Source organism: Aphelocoma coerulescens, chromosome 1A (assembly GCF_041296385.1).
Source record: "Aphelocoma coerulescens isolate FSJ_1873_10779 chromosome 1A, UR_Acoe_1.0, whole genome shotgun sequence".
Taxonomy (NCBI): domain Eukaryota; kingdom Metazoa; phylum Chordata; class Aves; order Passeriformes; family Corvidae; genus Aphelocoma; species Aphelocoma coerulescens.
Genome location: NC_091014.1, coordinates 13,472,615 through 13,498,533, shown reverse-complemented (window position 1 = coordinate 13,498,533; position 25,919 = coordinate 13,472,615). Strand labels below are relative to the sequence as shown.

Genomic DNA, 25,919 nt, shown 5'->3' with positions numbered 1-25,919 from the left:
GAGAGGTGAGGATGGAGTGAAAATCAAACTAAGAAATTCAGAAGAAAAACTGGTATCTTAAAATTTTAGTCTGACTAGACTGGGCTGGCTAAAAATGTCTTGTTTCTGGAACGTAGCGGGCATTCTCAGTGATTAATAGTCTCAGAGTCTCAAATTCTGTACATTCTTAATAGCAGTTGCACTGATGGGTTTGACTTCTGTAATTTGATTAGAATGCATATAACTGAGTAATTTTTTGATTGTACTTTTATATTGTATATACTTTTGTAGACATTTTGGGCGCAAATAAGTCACCTAAACATACATTTCTGGTGTAATTTGCCATGCCCTGGGATGTGTGCTGGGAGCTAGGACTGTGGAACTTTGGGACAAGCTACAAAATAATGGCTTTATTTATGTGTAAAGTGCAAAGGGAACAAAAATTATTACAGAAAAGCAGGAAGCCTGCTGAAATGCATTCATTTTGTATTTTAAAAATTGCATCTCCCTCCAGAGATCCAGAGAGAATTGCAAATCTGTGTGTGTTCTGGTTTGGCTAAATTTAGGAATATATCCGCTGAGAGAAGGCAGGTCACCACCATCCCTCCCGCACCAGGTTCGGGAAAAATAAATTTTCCTTGAAGGAAAGTGAAAGAGATAAAAACTATTTATTTAACAAACACACAGGAAAAGGAAAATAATGCTAAATAATAAAATCTCTCACTGTGGAGGAAAAACCTGGGAAAGTGTTCGAGTCCTCCCTTTGGTCTCCTCGGAGCTGGAGCTTGGCCCAGGGCCAGGCCCTCTGTGCCCAGTGGAAAGTCCTCCTGATGTGCTCTGATATTGCAGCAGTCCAGCAGAAAAGGGGAGAAAATCCAAAATTCCAGGGAAGGAAAAAAGTTGAACTCTCAGTCTCTCTCTGGAGATAAAGAAGCTGAACAACTGGCCAAAAGCTGACCAGGCAGCCACAAGCCGGGTGCTTCCTCGCTCCCCTGGCGCAGCTGGAAAGAAAAGTTGCTATCTCGGTGTGACCTTGAACAAGCTGCAAACTGCTTTGAAAAGTTTTGCTCAGTTTTTCCTTCCCTCTCTCAGGCTCAGTTTAGAGGCATAGAAAGGCACAAAAATTAATTTCTGGGCATAGGGCAGCGATATGGGATACAGGTCATAAAGTCACCCCAAGACAGTGTGGCGGTCACCTGATTTTTTTTTCTTGAGCTGTCACTATTTTATTCAGTATGGGAAATGCAGAACGAGCTCTTCTGTTTAGAACACAGAGCAGAGGTGTTCTCTAGCTGAGTGCCTAACCATTTGCTGCAGAAAGGCAGAGCTCTGTCCCTTTTCCTTTTTCTCCCTCTGTGAATCCTCATGTTCTCTTTTTGGTGGATCCAGTATGTAGATACCGTCTCCTTCAACAGGGGGTTGTTACTGGGTGTGTCTCCTCCAGGCCAAATCTGTGTTTGCTCTGAGCATTCACAGACTTGGAAAATAAAGCATGCCTGGACTTTTCCAAGTTCTAGAACTTATGGTTAGCAAACTTGATTGTCTCTGGTACTGTAGGTGATGTCTGCTGGTGGATCATTTCAAAATTACTGGGTATTTGGTAAATATCATTATTAGCACGCTATCATTTATTGGATCTTTCTGTTCTGCTCCTGTGCAAAAAAAAAAAGTCAGTTTATACTCATGGCTGGACAAGATCTGTCCTCAGGGCCAGATGGAAACCATTTGCTCTGTAAATTACAGTTTCCTAAAAAAAGGTCAGTGGTACCACTGTGATGTTATTGACAGAAAATGATTGCAGTGTTTTAAAGGTGACTGCTGTGGTCTTGACACAGAGTTTAAAAATAAGGCAGAGTTTGAAGTTAAGGAAATGATCCACATGTCCAAATTAAACAGATTTTTGGTTAGAGAAGCCCATGATGGAGCCAACTATATTTGTCATGGATGCAGGTCTTTGAAGAGATGTACAAGAAGAACTTGGTATTGAAAAGGGCCTACACATTTCTGTACCTTAAAAAATCTTTGTAAACCCCAACTGCATTGTGAACCACCTAAATATCTTTAAAATTATCATGGCTGTAGCAAGTTTCAAAAATTCTACGGTAAGAACATAAAGCCAGAAAACCTGACTTTTTAAAGCTGTTTTAAGAAGTTTATATGCAGTGAACAGAGATAGCTTGTTGAAGAGCAGCATACTTTGAGGAGCAGGAAAATTCCCTGAATGTATTATGTATAAATGCAAGTAATGCCAGTGGGAAGAGACACATGTTGCGGTGAACCATGGCCAAAGCCAGGATCAGCTGGATCAAGTGGACCCAAAGGTCCATTGGTTTGATGCTGCCCCAGCCCAAAAGCCCTGAGCATTCAAAAGGCTGTGAAAAATACAGAAATCCGTGCCTTACCATTGGCCACAGCCCTCCCCTCCCCTTCTTTCTCATATGTGGTTGTATTTCCAGAGAGTTCTATGTTCTTTGGTTGATAATTGGTCCTTGTTATTCCTCCCTGCCTACCCCTTCTCCCATTTGCTGTAATTCCTTCTCCCCACCTCGGTAACACCCCCTGGCTGATGTTCCATTGGTTACTCTGTGTTTTCCACGCCCTGATCGTGGGGGTACAAGACCCCTGCAAGCCATGTTTCTTGGGCTTTCTCCATGGATTTTGCTTTCCAATGAATCCTTGCCCCTCACGAAGAAGTTCCTGCTCTTCTTTCCTACCCCCTTCTCGCACACTTGCCACCGGTGGGCAAGGTGAACCTGACCCGAAGCTTCGCCTGCCCTCCTGCACTGGGGTTGGCTCCGTCCACCCCCATTCGGAGCAGGCAGAAGATTGCCCGGTGCTCGGGACAGCGTGCTAGCTGGCATGGCATCGCAGCAGACACATTATTAGCAATTTTCCTACCTGATTTTTCCCTCTGTAGCTAATGAAATTACAGCATGTGGAAAGTTGTGTAGCTAATGGGGACATACCCTTCTATAAACCCCAGTGGCATCTTTGTTGTGTTTTCACGCTGACGTCTTACTATTAACGTACATACCTTAAGTGCAAAGTTCTTTGCAAATGTGTAAGAAAAAATTCTCTTCAGTGACAGGACATGGGATAAAATTAGAAAGTGTTTTTGTATTTTTGCTATCAGCCAATTACTGTATCAAGTTTAAACTATTGCTTTAGTGTATTACTGTGCAGTTATAACAGAAATTACATTACAAGCATAAAGGTTTTCTTACATAAAATTTGCTTTAGGAAAAGTGATGAGGGATATTATTAACTGTGTTCCTTTCTGGTTTCTTCTTCATACTTAGAATTGCACATTTTAAGTGTTGCTTATCAGATATTTCAGCATAAGATGTAGTAATCCAGTACTGAAAATGGTTATGGATATGGGACAGTTTAGAATGTAAACATAGTAAATATTATGCAGAAGTGACATCCATGTGTGTTATGTTTGAATCTCTGAGGCTGCTGTTCTTTTCACTGGCCTAGCTTTAAAGTATCAGTAAGTACTACTTCTTTTTCTTCTTAATTGTAATTCTCTCTTCAAACTGATATTCATTCTATGCTTTGCTCTTGTCCCTTTTTGTCACCTATATTCTCCTCTGTATGTTCAGCTATAATGAAGAAATGTGAATATGAGATCTGTAAAACTACTGCAAATGCAGCCTTCCTTCCTTCGTTCCAGCCTCCAGGCCCAGCGATATCCATATGACTGAGCATTGCTATAATGCCATAGAATGGTTTGTATTGTGTGTGAAGTGCCATAATATAACCAATGAGTTTGGAATTCAAATGTGGTTAGATATATAGAATGACAGAATCCAACTCCACTGAGATAATTATCACAGAGTTACAGGCTGGTTGAGATTGGCAGGGATCCCTGGAGTTAACTGGTCCAACCTCCAGCTCAAGTAGGGCCACTTAGAGCTGGTTGCCCAGAACCGTGGCCAGATAGCTTTTGAATAAATATCTCCCAAGGACAGAGACTCCACAATCTCCCTGGGCCACCTGTGCTCAGTCACCCCCATGGTATAAAAGGGTTCTCTGGTGTTCAGATGGCACCTCCTGTGTTTCAGGGTGTGCCTGTTGCCTTTTGTGTCCTCTGTCACTGGGCACCACTGAAAGAGCCCGGGTCCATCTCTGCCCCTGCACCCATCATGTATTTGTATACCTTGCTAGGAGCCCCCTGAGCCTTCTCCAAATGAACAGTCACAGCTCTCAGCCTTCACTTATGGGGAATATGCTCCAATCCTTAGCCATCTTTTTGCTCATTGTTGGATTCTCTCCAATGTGTCCATGTCTCTCATGCACTGGGAAGCCCAGAACTGGACACAGTATTCCAGGTGTGGCTTCACTAGTGCTGAGGGGAAAGATCACCTCTCTGGATCTCTTGGCAACACTCCTCTTAATGCAGCCCAGGATACCACCCGTCTTCTTTGTGACAAGGGGACATCACAGGCTCAGGTTCAACCTGGTGTTTACCAGGACCTCCAGGTCATTTTCTGACAGCCTGTTTTCAAGATGGGTGCCCCCAACATGTACTGGTGCCTTGAGTCGTCCCTCCCCAGATGTAGGATTTTGCTTGTTGAAATTCATGGACCCCCTTTCTCCAGCCTGTCAAGGTCCCTCTGGATGGCAGCATGACCCTTTGGTGTATCAGACACTGTGCTCCCAGTTCAGTGTCATCTGCACACTTGCTGAGAGTACACTCTGTCTCATTGTCCAGGTCATTAGTGAAGATGTTAAACATGACTCGACCCAGTACTGACCCCTAGACTAAACTGCTAGTTAGTGGCCTCCAACAAGAGGCTCACTGACAAAAAAAAACCAACCAACAAAACCAAACAACAGCAACAAACCAATCAAAAAGCCCCCAAAACCTAAGTGTGGTCCAAGACACTAATGTGGTGTTCACAAGTAATTGGTACTTGATTCTACTGCCAAATCAGAGTCCTTCTGGATGTAAAAAAAGCATCTTAGTTCTTCCCGATTCTATGCGTGGAAGTACATGTGACTGAGCGTTTGGAGGTTAATTCCCTTTGTGACAGCATTTTGCAATAGTTTCAGGTCAGTAATATATTTCTCAGTATGACTCTATGCTCCACTAAGCAGAGAAGTGGGGCAGGAAAACTAAAAGCCTTTATGATCCATGTGAGAGGTTTAGTGCTAGTGTGAAAGTGTACTTGATTCATTAGGAATCACCTGCATCCCAACTATTACTTGTCTGTTTTGTCATGAAGAGTCTGAAAACATCTCAGAAGTGTTCTCATGAGAAAAAATCTCCTCTGCTACAACTAGGCAAGATCCCAAGAAATGTTTTTGATTCCTGGCACAGTATTTCTGAAGCAGGAGAATGTTACTGATTGACTCTTTTCTAGCCTACACTTTAATTGAATTCAAATGCATAATAAGGGAAATGTTTTTATTTTTAAAAAAAAAAAAAAGTGTATTTTGATGTTTTGAGACTACAATGCATTTATTATTTAATAAGATAATACATTATTGAAATTGTTGATGCAGCCTATAACAATTTCAGAGTGATTTCTTTTGGTTTAGAAAATGATTGTGTAGTTATGGGTGAGAACAATTTACTTTCTAGATTGGTGATGGAAAAGAACAACTGGCCAAGAATAAAAAGTATTTTGGTCATGGTTTTGGCTTTTATATCACAGGATAAAATAACATTCTCAATGATACCAGCATGCAAATTGTTTAGTGACAGAATTTAGTCCAGTATCATAATAAACTTTGGCAGCTAATAAAGAAAGCAAGCCAAAATAAATCATACACAACCACGTCACCTCCTTTATGGGTGTTGTACTTAGAAATGTTAAATCCTTCTATGATTTTGTTTTCCTTATGTATTTGAGTGCAAAACTAAAATCATCATAATGTTTCTTGTGTTTAGAGCCAAAAAGATGTAAAGAACAGTTGTGATAGAATTAAGTCTTGTATACAAACTGCCTTTTCTGTCATGTTATTTAACTGATTCCTATCTAGTGTTGATTATATTGGTTGGGATATCAGTATGTTGATTGCCATCCATTTACCTTTATCTTACATATCAAAGACACTAAATACAATTTGTGTCTCTATAAACTTCGTATTTTCCACTTTTGTTGATGATTAATGTTTTCTGTAGGCTCAAAATCAAACATCTACTCAGTGCTATTTTAAACTAGTTGTGATGAATCATGTATGACAGTCTACAGGGCTTTTAGAAAACATTGATTTATTAAGCTGTTTCTTCCAGCTCTGAAGATACACAGTAGTTCTTTTTAAGCATGAAACGTTTAAATCAGTGTGCTATTGATATTTAGATTAGCTACATGCGTTTTTATTTTGATATGTATCATATAGCCTACTTGTGCCATTCTTTTGAAGCTCTTGTGGATGGTTTAATGTTGCTGCAAAACTATTTTTCTATCTTCTTTTAGAGATTGGAAATCATTCTGAGATTCTTTTCCTTTGACATTTTTTCAGCTGGCAAACTGATTTGAGCTGTCTGTTCAATTATAGGCTACAGATGTGATGAACCTTTCCATTAGAACTTACCCGAGCTACAGTTCTGACCTCATTTTTCCAAGTAAATCCAAGATTACGTAGATTTTGGCAACATGCTTTTATTGTTAGTGTTAAAACAGCAATTATATTAACTGTGGGTTAGGTCTGTTCAGCTGGCTAAATGTTTGCCGGGTTTTTTTGATGAATTAATTATCTGCAATTTAAAAAAAATGGCATTTGTGTACTCTAACTTTGGCCTGTGGTGCATTCATTAAATAGTAGTCTTTGTCTAATATCTGCATGTGAATATTAATATGATTCCAGCTCAGACTGTCTTTGGCAAATCAATGTGTTACTGTGCTGGAGAAAATGAGTGTATGAGATGCATGGATTGTGGCTCAGCTGTTTGTGGTATTCCTCCACCTACTCAGGGATCTTGGAGAATCATTTGTCTTCCATGTGTGACTGGGAACTGCCTTTAAATGCTGCGATTCATATTCATAGTGCAGGAGCTAGAATTTCCCTAGAAGCTTTTGAAGTGTTTTATTTCCAGTAGTGGCCATAGTATTGACAGACATACCCATTTTTCCTGTATTCTGTCATGGAAAAAATGGCACAAAATAATCTTTTCTGTGTTTCATGTGGCTGTGTAGAGAGAGGGGCACTGCCTCTGTAGAGCACTGTAGTTCATTCCTTAAGGCAGCACTCCTAGGTCATGCACTGCATCTCAGGAAGACAAGGCAATTGTCTTCATGCAATTATTTCCTGGCTATGGACAGAGAAAGAAGGGGAATCAAGGGAGAAGTTAGTGAAAAAAAGAGACTTAAAGAGCTTATAAAAGAAGAGGAAGGCTCATGATTTTCTTTTAGACATGGAAGTTCTTCTGGGGCCTTTTTGATTAAATAGTACAGAAACATAGAGATGTAAACATTAAATTGTGTTTTGTGTCTGTGGTGTTTGATGGAGGGTGTACTTTACAGTACATTTTTGAGAAGCTCAGAGAAATAGCAGTTAACCCTGTAATGCTGAAGTTTTTATCAATTCTTAGTCATTTCCCCCATATGTATGTTTTTCAGATATAGCATTGTCTTTTTCTTTGTGCTGCCTCCTTGTGCACTACCTTCAGAACTCCTGTATGCTTTTTCTGTTCATGCAGTCTTTTCTCAAAGAATTTGCTACTTATCACTGTCAGACCATGCTAACCTGTATTATCCTTGCACCAACCTCCTATTTCTAGTGTTGTGTTCTGACATTATTTGTAGTTGCAATTACTGTCTCTATTCTGCCACATCCTCAGTGGGGGGTGTCTACAAATGCCAACATACAGAAAACCCTAATGTATTTCAGCTACATTTTCAATGAGAGTTTCCCCCAGGCACAGACCCACTTTTTTTTTTTAATTATAGGAAACTAAACCACCACTTGAATATTTGTGTCTATTTTGACACAATTCTCTAGTATTATTGAAAAAAAATGAAATGTGCGATAACTTTAAGCAGTAAGGAATAAAATTATAGTGCATTGTAGTTAAAATAATAGAATTTCCAGCTACTCTCTGAAAGCTCCAAAGGCCATCTAAGGAAAATACTATCAAGGACAATTCCAGCATTCAAAACTTCAGACCATTCTTCACTGCTAGAAGTTTTTTCATTTGCTGATTCCAGGTGTCTAATCAGTCCTGCTCTTAAGTACTGAATTTAATTTTATTTTATTGCACAAGTGTTTCTTTCATGGAACTTCTGTGCTGACACTGGTTTTACAAGGTCCCATAGAAACCTTTATTTGGAGGACAGTTGTTAAACCATGTTTCTTGTTAATATGCCCCTCCCTCACGTACAGATTTCACTTAATAACTGTGGCCAAACATCTTGTGCTGTTAAACACAAGGTAGGATATTTAGCTCATTATCCCTCTTGAATCTTCAGCAGGTGCAGCACTTTCTGGTGCCACTGTTTGAAACCCTGAATGATCACACCCCTCCCTTAACTCTTGCTGCTGCTGAACAATCATCCTATTTATCACTGTGTACCACAGGTTTTAGCCTTGGTCCTAAGAAGTACATTCATGATCTGTTTGGGAATCCCTGGGGCCTTTCAATGAGAGCAATTAAGCCACTGCTTGTGGTCCTCAGTCTTATCCCAGTGCTTTTCCAGCTGGTATTTTTTGCTGACCAGAGAGATCAGAGACCTCTCACACAGATTTTGTTTTATATTCTCGTGGATTATCTTTTCTACCCAGACTTAACCTGACTTAAGCTAGTATTTTTTTTCCTAACACTGACTCTTTGCAGAAATTAATATAACATGGTTTGTAAATGCATTTTTTCCTACTCAGATTTTCACCATTGTCTGTACTGCCAGTAACAGATGTTCTGCTGCGGTTTTGTTGTCTGTCCTTTTCAATCATACCCAGTGGTTCTGTACTGAAATAATCCTCCAGAATTTGAGAGAAGGAGGACAACTTCACTTTATACTGGCTACTGTTTGTGACAGGCTTTTTTTTTTTACTTTCAGCACTTTCAAGTTTCCAGATGTGCCCTATTTAGTGAATGCTGCTGGCAAATGGGATTTTCCTCTCTGTTCCATCTTATCAGGATTAACCTTTAATAGTTAAGATAATGCTTAAGATATTTCCAGGAACAGGGATGAGTCAGATACCATTATATTTTTGCTATAAAGTTTTTGAAGGATATCGTGGAAGAAATGGCTAAATTACCCAGTTTGTCAGGAAAGCACATGAATAATGGAGGACATGAAGGAATGCAATTAATAATGGGATGTGTTTGCTTTGAGATTCTTTGGCATTCCTACCACCCTTAATATCTCCTGATTTTTTCCTTTATGTTGTTCTTTTATTTCATGTTAGCACTAAAGCACTGAGTGCTTTGTCTTGTAAAACAAAAAGCATGATCTTTGGGACTGGTGGTTAAAGCACCAGAGGAATGCACAAACACCATAATTGTCTCCAGATCTTTAAAGGAGCAAACTTTCTCTCTGGAGTTTTCCAGAATTTATTCCATGATAGCCAAGAGAAATTTAAAGGTTTGGCCCTGAATTTCTACCCCACACTTAGGGATTTCATAGTGATCTAAGTATATTATGTAGCAAGGAATTTTATCTTTAGAGATATCATCTACTTAGCTGAGGCATTTGTATTGCTCTGTTACTGTAATATTAGTATGATCACAGGTTTTAATCAATGCATATTCACATATCAAACACATAGTTGTTTGATAAGGAGGTGCTGTAACGTGCATTTTACAAATGAGCTGAGGGAAGAGTGAACTTAGAGAATGTCCCATGCTTCTGAGCTCTCAGAAGCACACTTACCTTCAGTTTGGGCGGGCACTGATGTGCTGGATGCAGACTACAGCATCCTTCACATGATCCTTGTCATCTAGAAGTGATGGCATGTAATCTGTGTCAAACTGATACAACATAAAATTCTTCCTAGAAAGATTTCAGCTCTGCCTGCCTCAGAAACCAAACAAGGCAATTGTAAACATGTGGAGCTGGATCTTGGGAACCAACCATGTCTTGGCTACTTATCATTTTAAGGCAGATCAGGTATGGAAGAGGCAGAGGCTGAGTTATTCATTCAAGACATAGCAGGAATACTGGTAAATCAGCAAGTAGAAACCACCTTCTGTGTTTGAATCCTAGTTAGTATAACAACTGCCATTCCTCTTTTTCTAGAATTGTATTTAAGGTTAGTCTTAAGTTTGTTTTTTTGGTCTACAATAAAATAACAGGAAATCAATACAAAAATCTTAGAAATGTTTTCTGGGAATATTTCAAGAAACTGATAGATACAAAGAACTGTCAGTACATTCAAGAAAAATGTGTCTTGGTCACAATCCTGCAGCTATTTCTGTGTGAATACATAAACTGTGTTCACACATAAGACAGCTCCTCCCCACCATATTATGTACATTTGTGTCTATCGATTTCTACTGTATAGTTTCAAATATTTGCCAAAATATTTCACAAGAGCGTCCAGAACAAATTGTCAAAAACAATTGCTAGATGAAGGATGCTGTAGAACTAATGTCATTCTGTAGTTATTATCTGCAATAAACAGACATCTTTGTAGGCAGATAGTCCTACAAACCAACAGTATAATTAGAAAAAATGTAAACAGCATGTTTTTCAAAGTATCAAATATTTACATGTACTAAGGAAAATAGTTCCCTTATTAGCCTATCACAGTGACAATTACACCATGCTTCTTTACTGTTTGAACTGTTTGCTCTTTGTGTCTTTCCCATTCCTCATCATCTTTGTCCAGATCAAAAGTTTCTGGATAAATGGGAAGCTTGTCTTTTGGGCATTCCTCGTAATAACTTCGAACATATTTTCCAACAGACCATCCTTTGTATTCCTCAGGCATTTTGCATTCTAGGCCATTGTAGTGAACGTTGTAGTGATGCTTCAGCCAGTAGAAAAGATAATGAATGTTGTAATCACATCTCCAAGGATTCTCTCTCAGCCACAGTATTTTCAGAAAGTAAAGATCTTCCAGTACTCCATATTCAAAATTCTGCAAGCTGTTGTTTGATAGATCCAGCTCCTCTAAGTTATTGAGGCCTGAAAAAGCAGCTAGGCAATAGAAAAAATAGTTACTGGTACCTTATAAAGATAACTTGGAAAAAAAACATTCATATCTGTGACAGGAAAAATATGCATATTTACAACAGGAAAAACATTTTTATAATTACACAGTTATTGCTGCCTTTTTTTTTTTTTTTGTCTAAAGGCTACAAAAGGACTTCTCAAACACTGAACGTTGAAATATGGCATGTTCCTTCAGAAGTGAGAAATATTAGGGGAGTGGTACTGCTGGTAAAGCTGTAAAACACTTCATGGGTCTGCCTGAGTGTAGAACAGAGTCAGTGGAGGTGGATGAATGCCTGATTTGCTTATTTAATCCTACTGTTATTGTCATGGTACAGAAGTAGGAATATGGAAACTTAATATTAGACAATGTGCAGAGCCAGAAGTTTTTTTATGCATATAGGTGTTTATGTGCATGTATAGAACCTTTAAATTTAAATTAATATTTTACGATTTGGAACAGAGTACACATGGAGATGCATAATAATGCTTGTGAGTTTCATTTCAGAGGGCAGTTCCTACTTTTTGCAAGGATACTATTTCATTTAATGGCAGAAGTCTTAATTTAAATAATTCAACTCTGTGATGTTGAACCTCTTAAGTACCATTTTACTAATATTACCACTTTCTGATGCTGTTTAATTGCCAAGACAGTACTGGATAAGGCTCCTTTTGCTTGATACACTTTCCCTCTCTCTCTCTTCCCCCAGCTTATGTCTGCTTTTATAATTAAAACCCAAATCTACATAGGCTATAAGCAAATTGCCAGTAAGGATACTTGAGTTCTAATAAAATATAACTTCAAAGCAATTATGTGTAGTGATTTTTAACCAAAAAGAGTTTAAATCTTTTTGGTTTGTCTGTTATTTTATTGTCCAATATAATTGAAAAGTAGCCTCATCATGTGACATATTTTCTTAGATGTGTCAAAGATACTTAAAAAATCATTCAACTACTTGGCATTTTGGAAAACTGTTAGCCTTCAGGTTCCAGAATTAGCTTTTGTACTTGGTTAGTTTAGTGTTAAGAAAGGGTAGCTGAAATGTGTCTTTCTCTATTGATTTTCATTATGAATATATTTCAGTGCAAACCTTTATGAATTAATTATATGGCGTGAAAGGTAAAATTTGGACCAACTTCTAGATTTTTAAATTGTGTCCCCCCCCATTTATATCTGAGACAGTATCAACATTTATAATTAATAAAAGAGAAATAATTTTTAATGGATATTTAAAATTAATCTTACCAGGATCAATGTATGCTATTCCATTACTGTTTAGATTTAATATCTTCAGTTCACTGACATCTTCAAACTCCTTGGCTCGTAGCTGTCTAATTTTATTGCTGGACAAATCAAGTTTAGCTATATCTGGAGGTATGTTACCTGGAACTTTCTTTAAATCTTAGAAAATGAAAAAGACATAACTTGTATCAGCTTTAGATTATTCTTACTGTTTAGGTATCACAGTTACATGCCAGACAGAGTATTGTCAGTCTAACAATGTTTCTTGTTTTCTTTCCCTTTTATCCCCTCTTCTAGTGCCACCATGTTTTTTCAATTTCTGAATTTCACTGTTTCTTTACTCATACCTTTACATTTCCTGTGGAAATTGTTCTCTTCATTAGTGCTTATAGTAAAGCCTCTTCCAGTGTTTTATGTTTTTATTTTAGTAGAACTAGACCATTCATTCTCACAGGGATAGGGTAAGTAGTGAAGATACTATACTAATAAAAAATGTGTGTGAAGGGCCTGATTGTGTAAAGAAAAGAAACCAGAGTAACTATATAAAAAACCATCCAGGCAGCAGAGTGGCATTCTGTCTGCTTCTCTCTCCTACGTGTGTCACTGGCATTTCCGAAGTAGCCAAGGACCTCTCAGTCATCAGTGTTCTTATCCTTACAATGTTCCTTGCAAAAGAGCTCCAGAAAGAACAGCTCTTACTCCAGTAGTAAAGGCCCATGCTTGAGAAGTGCAGACTGTGGTTTGAACCCTGTCAGAGTAATGTTAATAAACCTAATCTCCAGGGTTATTATATTTGTACAATGAGTGTTCTAATCCTGCACTGTCATTCCAAGAAAATGAGCAGTATCTCTTATTTGACTGTCTTTGAATGAAAGCAAGTAGTTTCTGGATCTGAGCTGGAATCTCTGTGGTCGTTGTACTTCTGAAGTTCTGAAGATGTATAATGAATCAGGGATTTTTGAGACTAAAGCAACACATAAGAGTCTTCCTGCCTTATATCTGATTATGAGCACAGCTTTGGTATTACAAAAACATCAATATTGTAACTACTCCAGCCTGCTGTGGTTGGGTTGCTTCCTGCTTCTGCAGATGTCAAAGCTTCAGGGCCTACTTATTACCAAATGAATGCAAATAATGCTTGAATTTAGAGACTTAGAAAGTTTGGCAGTACTAGAAAGCAGATTTTTTTTCAACTGTCCTTTCAAATACAAGTTCTTTGCAGAAAAGCAAACAAACTCCTTTTGCTTCCAATTTTTTTGCCTTTTTTTTTTTTTTTTTTTTTTTTTGTAAAACAGAATCAAGGGCATAGAGTATTTCATTCTGGAGTACTACAAGGTCTGGCATATCACTGGTCTGATGAGATGTAAGTAAATTATTAAAAAAAAGAGAACATGCACATGGATAAATGTATTTTTAAGATGTTTCTTTCATGACCTTTCTGACATTAACTGAAGGCTCCTGACCTGTTGTCATACCTCTTTAGACATACTTAGTAGTGGTAGAGTGCTTGTCATTCTGTTCCCTCCGTTGTAAAGGAATAATGGATTGCAGCTTTTCATGTCATTTTACTGGTTTAGCAACTGATGCACTTTTTTTTCTACTCTTGATTTCTTGTCCACACAGATTTAGAGCAATGTTTGTGTTTTCCCTGGATTTTGTGTGCATTATACTCCTATTTCTGATGAAAATTCCAGTGAAATTGTGCATCCGCTGTACAATATTCATATACAAAGACAGTAAATCTTTGCTTTCATCAAAGATTACCATGTGTTCAGAAATACCAAATATCAATGGGATAGCTGCATCCAGCTGTCAAGCATATGCACAGTAGATCTGGTACTTCCAATAAAGTATTAAAGCATACTCAATGTGTCCATGCTAGGCATGCAGGAAGTTCTGGTTTGATAATACTTAGTTCTTGACCTGAAGGAGGGAGTCCCTGTACTCTTCAGTGTGCTCGTGTAGAGGTTGAAATAACTTTATTCCTCCATTATTAGTACTAAAGACAATAAACCATATTTTTAAATACCATAAACTCCTTTGAAACTCCCATGAAGATCAGATGACACTGAATGTTTCTATGAACTTGGAGAAAAAAGTAACATTTTTCTTGCCAGAAAAATATATGAGTGTGTTTCTGTATTCAGCTCATCTATTTGATACCACTGAGTGGGGAGAGCTGTAAAGTCAGTCTTTGCTTATATAAGGATTATAATTTATGGCTGGGTTTTGTTCAATAACAGTTTACTGGAGGCATAAAGTAATAGTGATATAATTAAGATCCAATGAAGGATAATTAAGATCATAATCTATAATCTAATAATTAAGATCCTATGTACAAGGAAAGGTAAGATAGGTCAATATTTAAAAAATAGTAAATGTTAACAAGTAAAGCAGCATAAATAATTAATAAAAAAGATGTAGTAGTTGCATGGTAAAAGAAAGAGAAAACTGAGCCAGAGGGACAAGAAAGGAATTTAGCATGGTGGGGAAAAGTAAAGAACATAGACCATTTTTATGACATATGTAGATAAACTATGTAATCAAATACTGAAATCATGAATCCTTGATATTTAGATATTATCTCCTTATACTGAATTTTGAGCTTGTCTCTGGCATAAAAGTGCAAGAGTAGGGGCACAGTGAGGTTTTTATTCAAAATCAAGTTACTCTTAAATCAAATAAAAGTTCAGCTGAAAAAACATACTGCTGTGATCTGGTATTGCAGGCTAAACTCCACTAAAATTGGGAAAAGGTCTCATAATGTTGGCTGATTCAAGCAGTGCTTCTTGTTTCAGAATTGTTATGTTAAAGAAGGATTCTCTTCTGAATTGTTTTGTTGTTTGCTTTGTTTCATCGTGGGATAAAATATGGGAAATATAAAGCACAAATAAATGTGCACTTTTGTGTTGATATATGCCCCCATCTGGTTTACCCTTAAGGCTTAACTGTGGATCTTAGGAGCCTGAGAAAGATTTAGGGATGGAATGGATCCAAGTGTCTGAAAAACATTTCTTGAAGTCCCTTCAACTTTGAATTGTTTGCTGGGTGCTGGGAGGAAGAACACAGAGGAGGTATTTCTTCATGAACACAAACATACAATTTCTTTCCTTATTAGAAGAAATCTTGCACAGCAAATGTGAAAATGCAGAGGCTTTCCTTTGCAGTCAGGTTCCTTTGGGCATTGAAAACACAGCTGGCTGCTCCAGTTCTGCTTCACAACTTGCTTTTGTCAAAGTTATTGCTATCTTTGTGTTTGTACAATGGAAGAAACAAAAGACACTCTGCGCTTTTCTCTATCAGTTCAACAGTTTCAGCACAACTGTAATTTGACATACGTATGTTTACAGTTGTACAATCAGACTAGTAACTTAAGTAATATGCTTAGTTTTTATTCCTGTTGATTTCTGTTAGATACTTACATTAAAGCACTAAGGAGTATCTGTGGAATTTGGGCTGCAGAGCAGAGGTAAAATGCAGAAAGTATTCCTACTTATTGCTGGTAGTTAACAAGAGAAAAACAATTAACAGTATCAGTTTAAGTAAAGCAAGTACTAGTACTACATTCATTTGCAGTAAATAATGTGTGAATAAATGTAGTAAGGATTAAATAAATAGAATATTAAAATCATTAATTCAGTTATAATGACAGATACAAACCTTTTCTTTTGCAGTTCAGAGTTGGCATGGGAAACACATACATGTGGCACAAAGAGGAATCAAATTCTGGTTTGACGGGTTCAGGCTTCTCCCGTTTTATGTTTTTGGGGTCCTGCCTGTCCTCTTCACTACATAGCTGATCAGCTTTTATCTGCTTTAGCTTTTGATTTTTCAGTTCTATTGGGTGCACACATTTGGCATAATTTCCCAGATTCCTGTTTGTTGGAACCTGTAGCATTGTAACAAGGGTTTCTAGTTCACAGCTGCAATGCCAGGGATTATCATAAAGACGTAGGTAGTTTAAACTGGGCGTATAAATAAAAATCTCCTCAGATAAGATCTTAATTTGGTTATGCTGAAGTAAGAGTGTGGTAAGTTTATCCAAACCATAAAAAGCCTCGCTCTCAATTTTTGATATATCATTCTGTTGTAAATCCAGCGTTTTCAATACTTTGTACTTGGAGAACATATTATTCTTCAACTTACGAATCCTGTTTCTTGCTAGCAGCATATGTTTTGTATCCTCTGGCCAATCAGGTGCCACAAAAACCAATTTTCTTTCCTGACAATCTAGGTATTTCTCATGAAGGTAAGTGTAAATATCACATGTTAGGCCTCGGGCATTGCGCTTAACAGTGCTAGATGCTCTCCTTAAGATGTTTTCCCTTTCATTGTTTCTCAAACTCCTATTCCTTGTCCTCCTACAGTCAGATGTATTACAAAGAAGAAGTAGTAATATAATAGTAACTACTTGCATCCTGACATTCAGCTGGCCCCAGTTATTTTCTGTGACAGCTGGAACAGTTGAAATTTTTCGATCGTCAAAATCAGTGTTGTACAGATCTGAGGAGGCACAGCTGCGGTATGTGGGATCCCTGCATTGGAAGAAAAGTAAAAGATTAGAACAGATGAAATGGGAATTTTCATGGAGGCTTGTATATAATATGCAGTCAAGTACTCAATCATCACACTACTTGGAACTTCACAAGTACTTGGAAGATTTAAGGTCCTATCTCTTTTTGGTTGGTTGGTTGTTAGTTTTTATTGACTCTGGTCTACTGTTTTTTATTTTGATTAAACATGGGAAACTGTATGGACCAATTTCTCACTAATCTTTGTTAGGAGATTCTCATGTGTTCAGGAAAACAGCATCAGGCTGGACCTTTTAGTATTTAGGTTAATCTTGGAAGCTGAGCTCAAATGAGGAGTTTGAAGCTGGTCTTTTCCTACTTCTTGAGTGCTGAACAACAGGAACACATACAGAGTCAGACCAGGGAAAGCCATCCAGTGTCCATCAAACTCCCACTTTTAATTTGCCCTCAAGGGTGGGCTTGTTTTCAAGTCATTTTCTCAGGACCGTTCACCCCAGTTTTTGGGGTTTTGTGCTTTCATCTCAGTAATCTGCTGTGACCATGGGTTCAGGATATTGGCCCAGACGGACTGAACCCGTATGAGGAATTCTTACATTTATGTCATACACTGAGAATTTCAACTGTTCACCTTTAATGTGATAGTTTTTTGAATTTGGTTGGGGTATTTTGTTTTGTTTTGGGTGTGGAGTTTGTTGTTTGGTTTTGGGTTTTTTTTAGGTGAATTTAAAAACTTTCAAGACTTAATTTTATCTGTGAATGCCAGGGATTAAATATATGAACTACAAACTTTTTGTGTGAATTCTAATTTTACCAGGAAGAAAAATTTTTTCAAATGCTGTGGTTATTTGGGCAGCAAATCTTTCTGATGAAAAAGTAGAGACTTGTGTTCTTAAGTACTTTGAAAATGGAGTTTTGTAGGATTCAATGAAGGAACCATGAAGTTGTCATTGGTTTTCTCCAGTACCAGAGCAAAATGATATATTCAGTCTCAATTAAATTTGATAAACAGGCTTCAAAACATTACCAGTCTGGGAGGAGGGTTTTGTTGTTATTGTGAGCTTGGAGTTGTCAACAACAATACATTTTAATCCTGTATGGTTTACAACTTCCTTTATTCCTTCAGTAGTCCACTTGGGCTCTAAAAGTGTCTCACTAAATTTCTTGGTATTTTTAAGAGCTTTAATTTGAAAGGTGTCTAAGAATGCAGTCACCATGATATATTTGTCCATTTTTTCTCAGTTTAACATTTTTAGTTTTATCTCGCTTCCATTAATTAATGTTTTTTCATTGCTCTTCCTTGATGGAAAAACAGTGTTTGAATTTGCTTTAATTAATAACTTCTTAGAAAAAGCAACGTTATATGCAAATTTTTCTTACAATAAATCAAAGAATAACATTAATATTTTGTTCAGAAATTATGTTTCTTAATAGATTCATCCATTTATGGGCTATTTCTAATGTTAAGCATATAAAAAAAAAATTTGGTGTCATTTGTAGTCACTTTGTAGTGAAGTGTTAATCCGATGTTCTAGCCCAGAAACACACCAATATTTACACACAAGCTTTTAAAAATTACCGTAGGTAAAATGCAGCTTAAGAACTTCAAACAAAAATTATTTGGGATAGTCAAACTAGTGGTGCAAGGGCTGTTTTTTTCCCCTTATCAATAGATCTAGTAATTTTATCATAGAAAACTATCAAATTAGTGAGGAATGCTTTGCCCTTGATAGGCTCATGCTGGCTGTTTGCTGTCACTTTTTCATCCTTTGTGTGCTTGGACAGGGCTTCACAGAGGATTTGCTACATAACCTTCCCAGGGACTCAGATGGAGCTGACTGGCCTGTAGTTTCTCGGATCTTCTTCCATTTCCTGAAAATGGATGTGGTATTTCCTATCTTCCAGTCATTAGAAATCTCCTCTGACTGTCATGACCTTTCAAAAATGAGTGAAGCCTCTCAAGGACAAGAGACAGCTTTCTTCTTCTTGGATGCACCCTGTCTCATCCCATTTCCTCAGGTGCTCCCTGACATTAACTTCTACGATGGGTATTGCTTCACTCTCACAGACTCTGCTCACAGGCTCCAGCCAGGCACCTGAGAAGCCTTTAGACAAACCTCAGCTGTAAAAACTGACAGAAAAAAGTAATTGAGTAGCTTGTCCTCGAAGATTAACCACTCTTCCTGGGCCCCTTTGCCCTCCAGGGCTGCCTACCATGAGATCCTATTAAACAGATCTCTTAACTAGTCAAAATCTGCTAACATGTTCAGGGTTTTTTCTTCTACCATTTGTCCAATTTTCTTCTGTATGGATTTTGAACTTCTCATTTTCATGGCTGCAATAACCAAAGCCACTCAAGTTCATTCAAGTTCACATTCACGCAAGTTCACATTCCTTGACATGTTGAAGAACGCATTCCCTAGACCACTTGTCAGCTGGATCAAGAAATTGTCTTCAACTTTCTCTAGCAGTCTCCAGGATTGTTCATGCCCAGCCAGAATGAGTGACTACAGTCTCTCATGAGTAACCAGGATATGCAAGAGTAAGACTTCCTTCAGCTGCCCAAAGGTTTCACCCACCATCTCTTCTTGATTGAGCACATCAAGCAGTCTGCAGCAGATACCTACCACAATGTAATGCTCATAGGTCTAGCTTATAATCATTACAAATAAGCTCTTGATTGACTTGTCACCCATTCCAATGCAAAGCTCCATTCATCCAGGCAATACTTTGCATAGGGTACAGCCCATCCTCACCTTTTTGTGCAGTCATTCCTAAATGTTCTGGAACCTTTCATTGTACCCCTTCAGTTGTGTTTGCTACCCTTTGCATCTCTGGAGTCACAGTGAAATCACAGCTCTGTACCTGTGCATGGACTTTGGTGCCTGCTGGTTGATTCCCAAACTACAAGTATTTGTGTTCAGACACTTGGGATAGAACCCTTTATACTGCTTTTGCATGGAAGGTTTCAGAGATTTTCCTCATCCCTATCCCCCCAGCTTTCTCACATTCCCTGTGCCTTCACTCCCTTCCAGGTTATGGTTATCCTCCATCTACATACCTATTTTTACTGATAACTCCTCTCTCAAATCCTTTGTTGCAGGAATATATTTCAAAAGCACAAACTTTCCTTTTTAGGGTTGGTAGGTTGGTACTGGATTTCCAGTTATCTGGATTGTCCTTTTGCCGGATAACTGAAGTAGGGAAAAGGTGACCACCACATGGAAAAAGACACAGACTCAACTATTACATTTTCATGTACAAGCACTGACTTTTTGCCTTTGTATTATATTGACATTTATTGTGAAACGTTCATCATACTAGGAGATTTGTTCCCATTATATAAGAATGGAACAATATCAGTAATACATGTTCTGCAGGTCAATAAAACATGGAAGCCTTATAATTACTCAAGTTTAATGTTCCACCTAGAAGGTAGAACTAAACAGGAAGCATTGTGTAAATTATATATTATATTACTGGTTAGAGAAATGTACCAGAGTTCACGGAGACAATTCACCAGTGGTTTAGATACCAGGATTGGCTGACTGTAATCTTGGTTTAGCAAAATGTGTAAACATGTACTAACCTTCAATGATGTGAAAAGTCCCTTGTGCTCTGTAGGACTGTATAGTGTATGTATCCTTTAAAATGATTAAATGACCATACTTCAAGTGAGTAACAGTAGCATCATGGCTCTCAGTGTTCTACTTTGAGGCTTCCAAAGAAAATGGCTGAGATGATGAATATTGGGATGATTTAAAGATATTTACTCATGTTTTTTCCCTTGTTACATACAAATATAATTTTAATATACTTCTGGATTTTTTTTTATCATTCAGCCTATTTAAATCTATTTAAATCTGTTGTGTAGAGATAGTACTAATGGAACTCTATGACTATTGGCAAGGTAAAATTAAAAAGAAATATGAAAATATGGGTTTTTAATCCTGAAGGAAATTTAGAGGCATGTGTAATAGAAATACTTTTTTGACTGATTTGCAGGATTCTGTCTGCTATACAAAATGAAATAAACACCCCATACATTTCACTTAGATAGCAGTTCTTTTATCTTTTTAATTTATTTAAAAATATATGCTAGATTCCCTTATGTGTTGCACAGAGTTTTGCAGAAACTTTTAAAAGAAAATGCTATCCAAAAACTTCTTCTGCATGTCCAGTTCCTCATGATGATGCAAGAAGTTTGCAAGTTAGATATGTTCTTAAAAATTTGTTTTTGAAAGAGAGGATTGTGGATAGGTGCATTGTGTGAGCCAAGGCCTTGTGTGACTACTGCAAAAGAAAGAGATATTCCAAACTGCTATTTGGAAGATCAGTGAGCTGAAGGCAGAGAATTTGCAAACTTACAAAAGTCTGCTATTCCTGTTTCAGAGGTATCCCTAGAGACTCAAGGTCTGCCTGGGAGGTAGAATTGCTGGATTAAAAGCTTCCATGGAGGAAAAGAGGCGTGCTGTTCACAATAGCAGCCATCACGAAGATCTATAAGGATTTGAAGAATAGCTGTACATTGTTTCTCTTTCCTATGAGGAAAACAGATGTATGTCTTTCAACAACATCCCCACAAAGTTCAGAAACATGTTTGCATAATACATTTTGACTTTTGCTTTTCTTAGTCTGAAATGCCATATCCTCATATAACTAACATTTGTTTTGGCAAAGTTTTGCACTAGTGTCTCCAGTCCTACCATTCATCTCCTCATCTGTATTACTTTTATTCTGTGTTTTCTTGATGCTGGCTGGTATTTTGTCCTTTTAGATTTCCATATATTTATGCTAAAGTTTGAAACATCATTTTTTTGATGTGTAAATAGCAAAGAAAAATTTTCCACTGACAAAATACCTTTTGCAGTTACTTTGTACCTCGTTAATATGAAATTTTCCCAATGATGCTTCTGATTTAAAACCATAAGATTACACTCTTTGTATTGATGATTTTTAGACAAAAAGCAAAGCTCATTGTTTCTGGGATTATGGGGATGTACAAAAAGTTGCTGTCCCATGAAGAATCTGATAGCAGATAGATTTCATGAACATTTCACATGGCAATCCCAAAAGCATTAGCTCAGCACAGGTCCTGTGTGCTATGGTAAGTAACACAAAGTGCTTAGAGGTGGCAGTATTGCATTTCATAATGCTGCACATGAAATTTGCTGTGGTGTATCAGACAACCTTTATTGGAGCAAGGAGCTAGTGAAGTGTAGGGGTCATTTTTTATTCTCTCATATTATTCCATACAAGCATTTTAGCCTCCATATTGTACAACAGAGATAATCAGCTAAAATTTCCCTCTGAAAACTTCTGTTGCATGTGGTAGACATGAATACTGTCCATCAGGAGTAAATGTCAGAAGGTGAGTTTGTCAGATTTCTTTAAAACGATCCTGAGATTTCAAATGCCAAAATTAATTGAAAAACCAGTATGACAGAATTCCTGCAGAATTTAGCTGTAACACAAAACAAGGATTTTTGGTAGTCTGTGTGATCACTGAGTTTTAAAGCAGATGTTACTTTAAAAATGGAAGAAGAAGGCATGTGTTAAAATTCCCAGATCATAAAAATTGGTCATATGGCCAATAAAGGAAATCAGCTTCTCTTCAAAACTATTATAAGGTTTTGATCACAGTCTTCAAAATGCAGTAAGAAATGCTTACCTGTGTCTTAAATTATGCAGCCTTGCAGCAATATACATTAAAAAGACTCAGACCTACCAGAGTATTTACCCCAGTCTCTTAATTTAGTATCTGTTTTATCAGATATGTTTGGAAATATAGTTCTCCAAGTTTTATTTTTCCCCACTCATTTCTGTGGAATATCACACTAAAAGGCAAAAAGGTTCAGGCTTCTATGAGGAAGGATACTTTTACTTCTGTACTTAATATGAATTAAATATTTCCATTTCAAAAAAAAGGCACCACAAATAACACATGCCTTTATATTCTAAGCTCTGATTCTAATGCACATTGTTGGAGGGGTTTTTTGTGAAATGTAATCTTATACTTAATTTCTTAATATTTTTGTATTATTTTTTAAAAACAGCATTCTTTTACTCTTCCTATCTCTTTGCATTTGTGTTCAGTTCAAGTTAGCATGTTTCCCCACTCTATATTGAAAGCACAAAGTCAGTTCCAAAAGTCAGTATGCCACTCCTTAAGCAGTGAGCTCCTCAGTGGGAGTTCCCATCTTCTTCAAAATGACTAATTTTGCTGACTTGCAGAGCTGCATGACTACAGCTAAATGTCTACCAGAGCAGAAGGTCCTAATTCTAGGTTTTGATTTTCTCTATGCTTTCATTTGTGGTGCTTGTGGTAATTGTTATTTATTCCAGTTAGAAATGTAGTTCAGTCAAATGAATAGTTTTCAGTGTGGTATAAACCTGCAGATGGAAATTCAAATAATTTCAGAGTATAGATTCTTGATTTTATGGAGTGCTGTTGATTAATATTTTCCACTTACACAATTTGCTTTCTCTTAACTAACGTTTAGTAGATATAAGTATTTTCCAAAAGAACTGATCAAAACCTAAAATTGCATGACTCACTTTTGGATAATTCCCTTTTGTAACTCTTTCAATTTTTTCAGATTCTTTTAATAGTACTCTTCTAAAATAATTACATTATTTGAGAAGTTTTAACTACACATTTCTGCTTTTAATGTCTTTTGATAGAGATCTGGTTTTCATTTCCAGCAGGCAGTGCTTCTAAAATCAATGGCAAAAGCAGTCCAACAAACTTATACTGAAAAGTCATATTTGCAAAGCATGCACAAAGGAGTTCCAAATAGTTAAAAAAGTATGCTTTTGCAGTTACTTGAGATAACTTTACAATGTTACTGATTTCATGTGGTGAAATATCTTGCACAATAGTGCTATTCCCCAGTAATTTACAACACAATGAGAAGTGGAAAAAGTGCAGCAGAAGGAATGGACTTTCAAACTCCAGCAAGTAGATAATTCTATTTCATATTGAACATCTTTTCTTTACAGTAATTTTCAGAAAACTTTAACTGTGGCATTTAATGTTCTTTTGATTCTGTATCATGCCCTTGTAAAAAATTGCCCTCTGTTGTTTTTTTGTGGGTTTTTTTGCAAAGCTTCCCCAGTTAACAACAGTAAGTGAGTTTAGCTCACTGTAGAAAATTCACAGACAAAGTTTTACCATACCTGGACTCTGGAAAAGCCTGTCACAAGATCATCTGTTTGGAAGTTCCAGGTTGCATTCAGGTTTGTAGTTCACGTCTTTCTTTCATAATGTGAAGGAGAGGATCCTTTATATGACTGGCAGCATCCTGCATTCATGGTATACTGAAGTTGAGCAAGCACTGCAGCAGCCTTCCAGGGTTTTGAATTACATGACTACAGCTGTTTAAGTTTTACTAAGGAATAATAGCACTATAGGTTTGGATCACTTCCAGCAAACTGTCAGATCTATAAACAGCTAGTACTTACTGCATAATGAGAACAAGCCTTGCTTTTTGTAGCCATAAATAGACTAATTGTATGTTATGATTAGTTGGGGGTTTATATCTGGAGCTTTAAAAATGCAGTATTTACTAAGATATCAAAAAAATAAAAGGCACTCTGTACTGGAAAAAAATTACAAATTTACAGTTGATTTCCTGAGAAGGAAGTTAATTAAAAAGTGAACTTCTGTTACAGTTTTACAGTGGTTTAATATATAAATTGAAGTGGTATTTATAACTGCAATCTAAAAATAGTTATGTTTTGGATTATTGTAGTATCCTACTAAACTTCTAAAGAAAACCAGAGTTTTAGAATGCAGTACTGTTTTAGAAACTTTCAAGTATATACTGTATCTTGAAACATACTCCAAAAGCAGTATGAAATGCCAAATTGTAAGACAATGGAAGTCTCCTATGTTTAAGTAAAGACTCAGACATAAATTTCTTCATATACTGAGAAGATTCTCCATATAACAAAATATATGTGAAATGATAGCTATGGAGTCTGAGGAATATAACAGTTTAACTTTCCATCTAACAAAACCTTTTCAGAACAAAGGATGAGGCAGATGGGAGAACAGTCTTGCTCTGATTGCTCTTTACTGAGCATCTGTTTTCTTGTTTATGAGAATCATGCTGAGATTGTTGTGCAGTGACAGTGTGAAATTTGAAATGAGGGCTGAGGTTAGAGGAAAGTTAAGATCTACCTACCTCTGAGTAACTTTTTCAAAATGCCAGTAATTGGTTCTGTTTCCTGAAAGCATCATTCCTGCTTGTTTGGAAGTGTCATCATGAGCCGTAGGGATCTGCCTCTAAAAAGCATGATCCAGTAGTAGTCAGGGAGAAGTGATCATCATCAAACTGGGAAAACCACAATCCTCCCTTTCCAGAGGACCGTGGGTTTGTTTGCCAGTGTATTTGAGAGCTCAGAAAGGAATTCCACAACTTTCTCCATTTTAGGATACTGGAACAGTGCTTAATGATTATGACCAAGTACTTAAGTGAACATTTTAAACCAAAAAAAACATCGAATTGCATCACAGTTGGATAAAGGATTTTAAAAAGGTTTTTTTCCCCTCACTGGATGAACTAAACCAAAGGGAACTTTTGTAAGGTTAACATTTCAAAATTACTTGGAAAACTGTAGAGAAGTTATACTATAAACATTGAAATTGTGCTTAAAATATTATATAGGATGTGTGTTTTTCATGTTTTTTTCATGTTTCTTGGTTTTTTCTTTTGTTTTAATATTACAGTTCTTTTTATATGAGTTGTTCTATTGCCACTACTTCTGCAGGATTTGAATATTTATTTAGAAAGGCCTTCTGTAAAATGGGTGATTATATTAAGGGTTGTGTGAGTGGCAACTTAAGGACCAAGGCATTTAATTAGCTCGTTGAAACAGAGGCAGAAAACTGAGAATTAAGCAGACATTTTCGAGTCCATTGTTATAAAACAAGGCCATCTTTTCTTTGAATATTATGTTCTTACGTGGTAATAATACTAGATAAATTGTGCACAAACTCATGGTAATTAAGATTTTATCTGTATGGCACAGGCAGTAAATATTTTTATTAATGAA

The 25,919-nt window shown here is 37.0% G+C and overlaps 1 protein-coding gene across 4 annotated transcripts; it reads right to left on the bottom strand.

Moving 5' to 3' along the window:
* Positions 1-10,160: 10,160 nt before the first annotated feature.
* Positions 10,161-25,213, bottom strand: LRRC17 (leucine rich repeat containing 17). Of its 4 annotated transcripts, XM_069036008.1 has the most exons (6): positions 25,049-25,213; positions 24,039-24,163; positions 21,228-21,400; positions 15,991-16,865; positions 12,334-12,489; positions 10,161-11,072 (listed from the first exon to the last, which is right to left on the bottom strand). In XM_069036008.1, the coding sequence occupies exons 4-6, from the start codon at positions 16,745-16,747 to the stop codon at positions 10,669-10,671; spliced, it is 1,317 nt and encodes a 438-aa protein (XP_068892109.1). In that variant the 5' UTR covers positions 16,748-16,865; positions 21,228-21,400; positions 24,039-24,163; positions 25,049-25,213; the 3' UTR covers positions 10,161-10,668. The 4 variants fall into 4 exon arrangements, with proteins under 4 accessions (XP_068892109.1, XP_068892093.1, XP_068892084.1 ...); XM_069035992.1 differs by lacking the exon at positions 21,228-21,400; XM_069035983.1 differs by lacking the exons at positions 21,228-21,400; positions 24,039-24,163.
* Positions 25,214-25,919: the final 706 nt, after the last annotated feature.

Bases quoted from the DNA above. Each gene is read 5' to 3' on its own strand.
- LRRC17 (XM_069035983.1), bottom strand. From the start codon at position 25,104: ATGATGCTTTCAGGAAACAGAACCAATTACTGGCATTTTGAAAAAGTT. The intron at 16,866-25,048 runs GTAGGTAGATCT...CTTCCAATGCAG, and splicing joins TTTGAAAAAGTTACTCAGAG to GGATCCCACATACCGCAGCT. The intron at 11,073-12,333 runs GTAAGATTAATT...TCTATTGCCTAG, and splicing joins AATAGCATACATTGATCCTG to CTGCTTTTTCAGGCCTCAAT.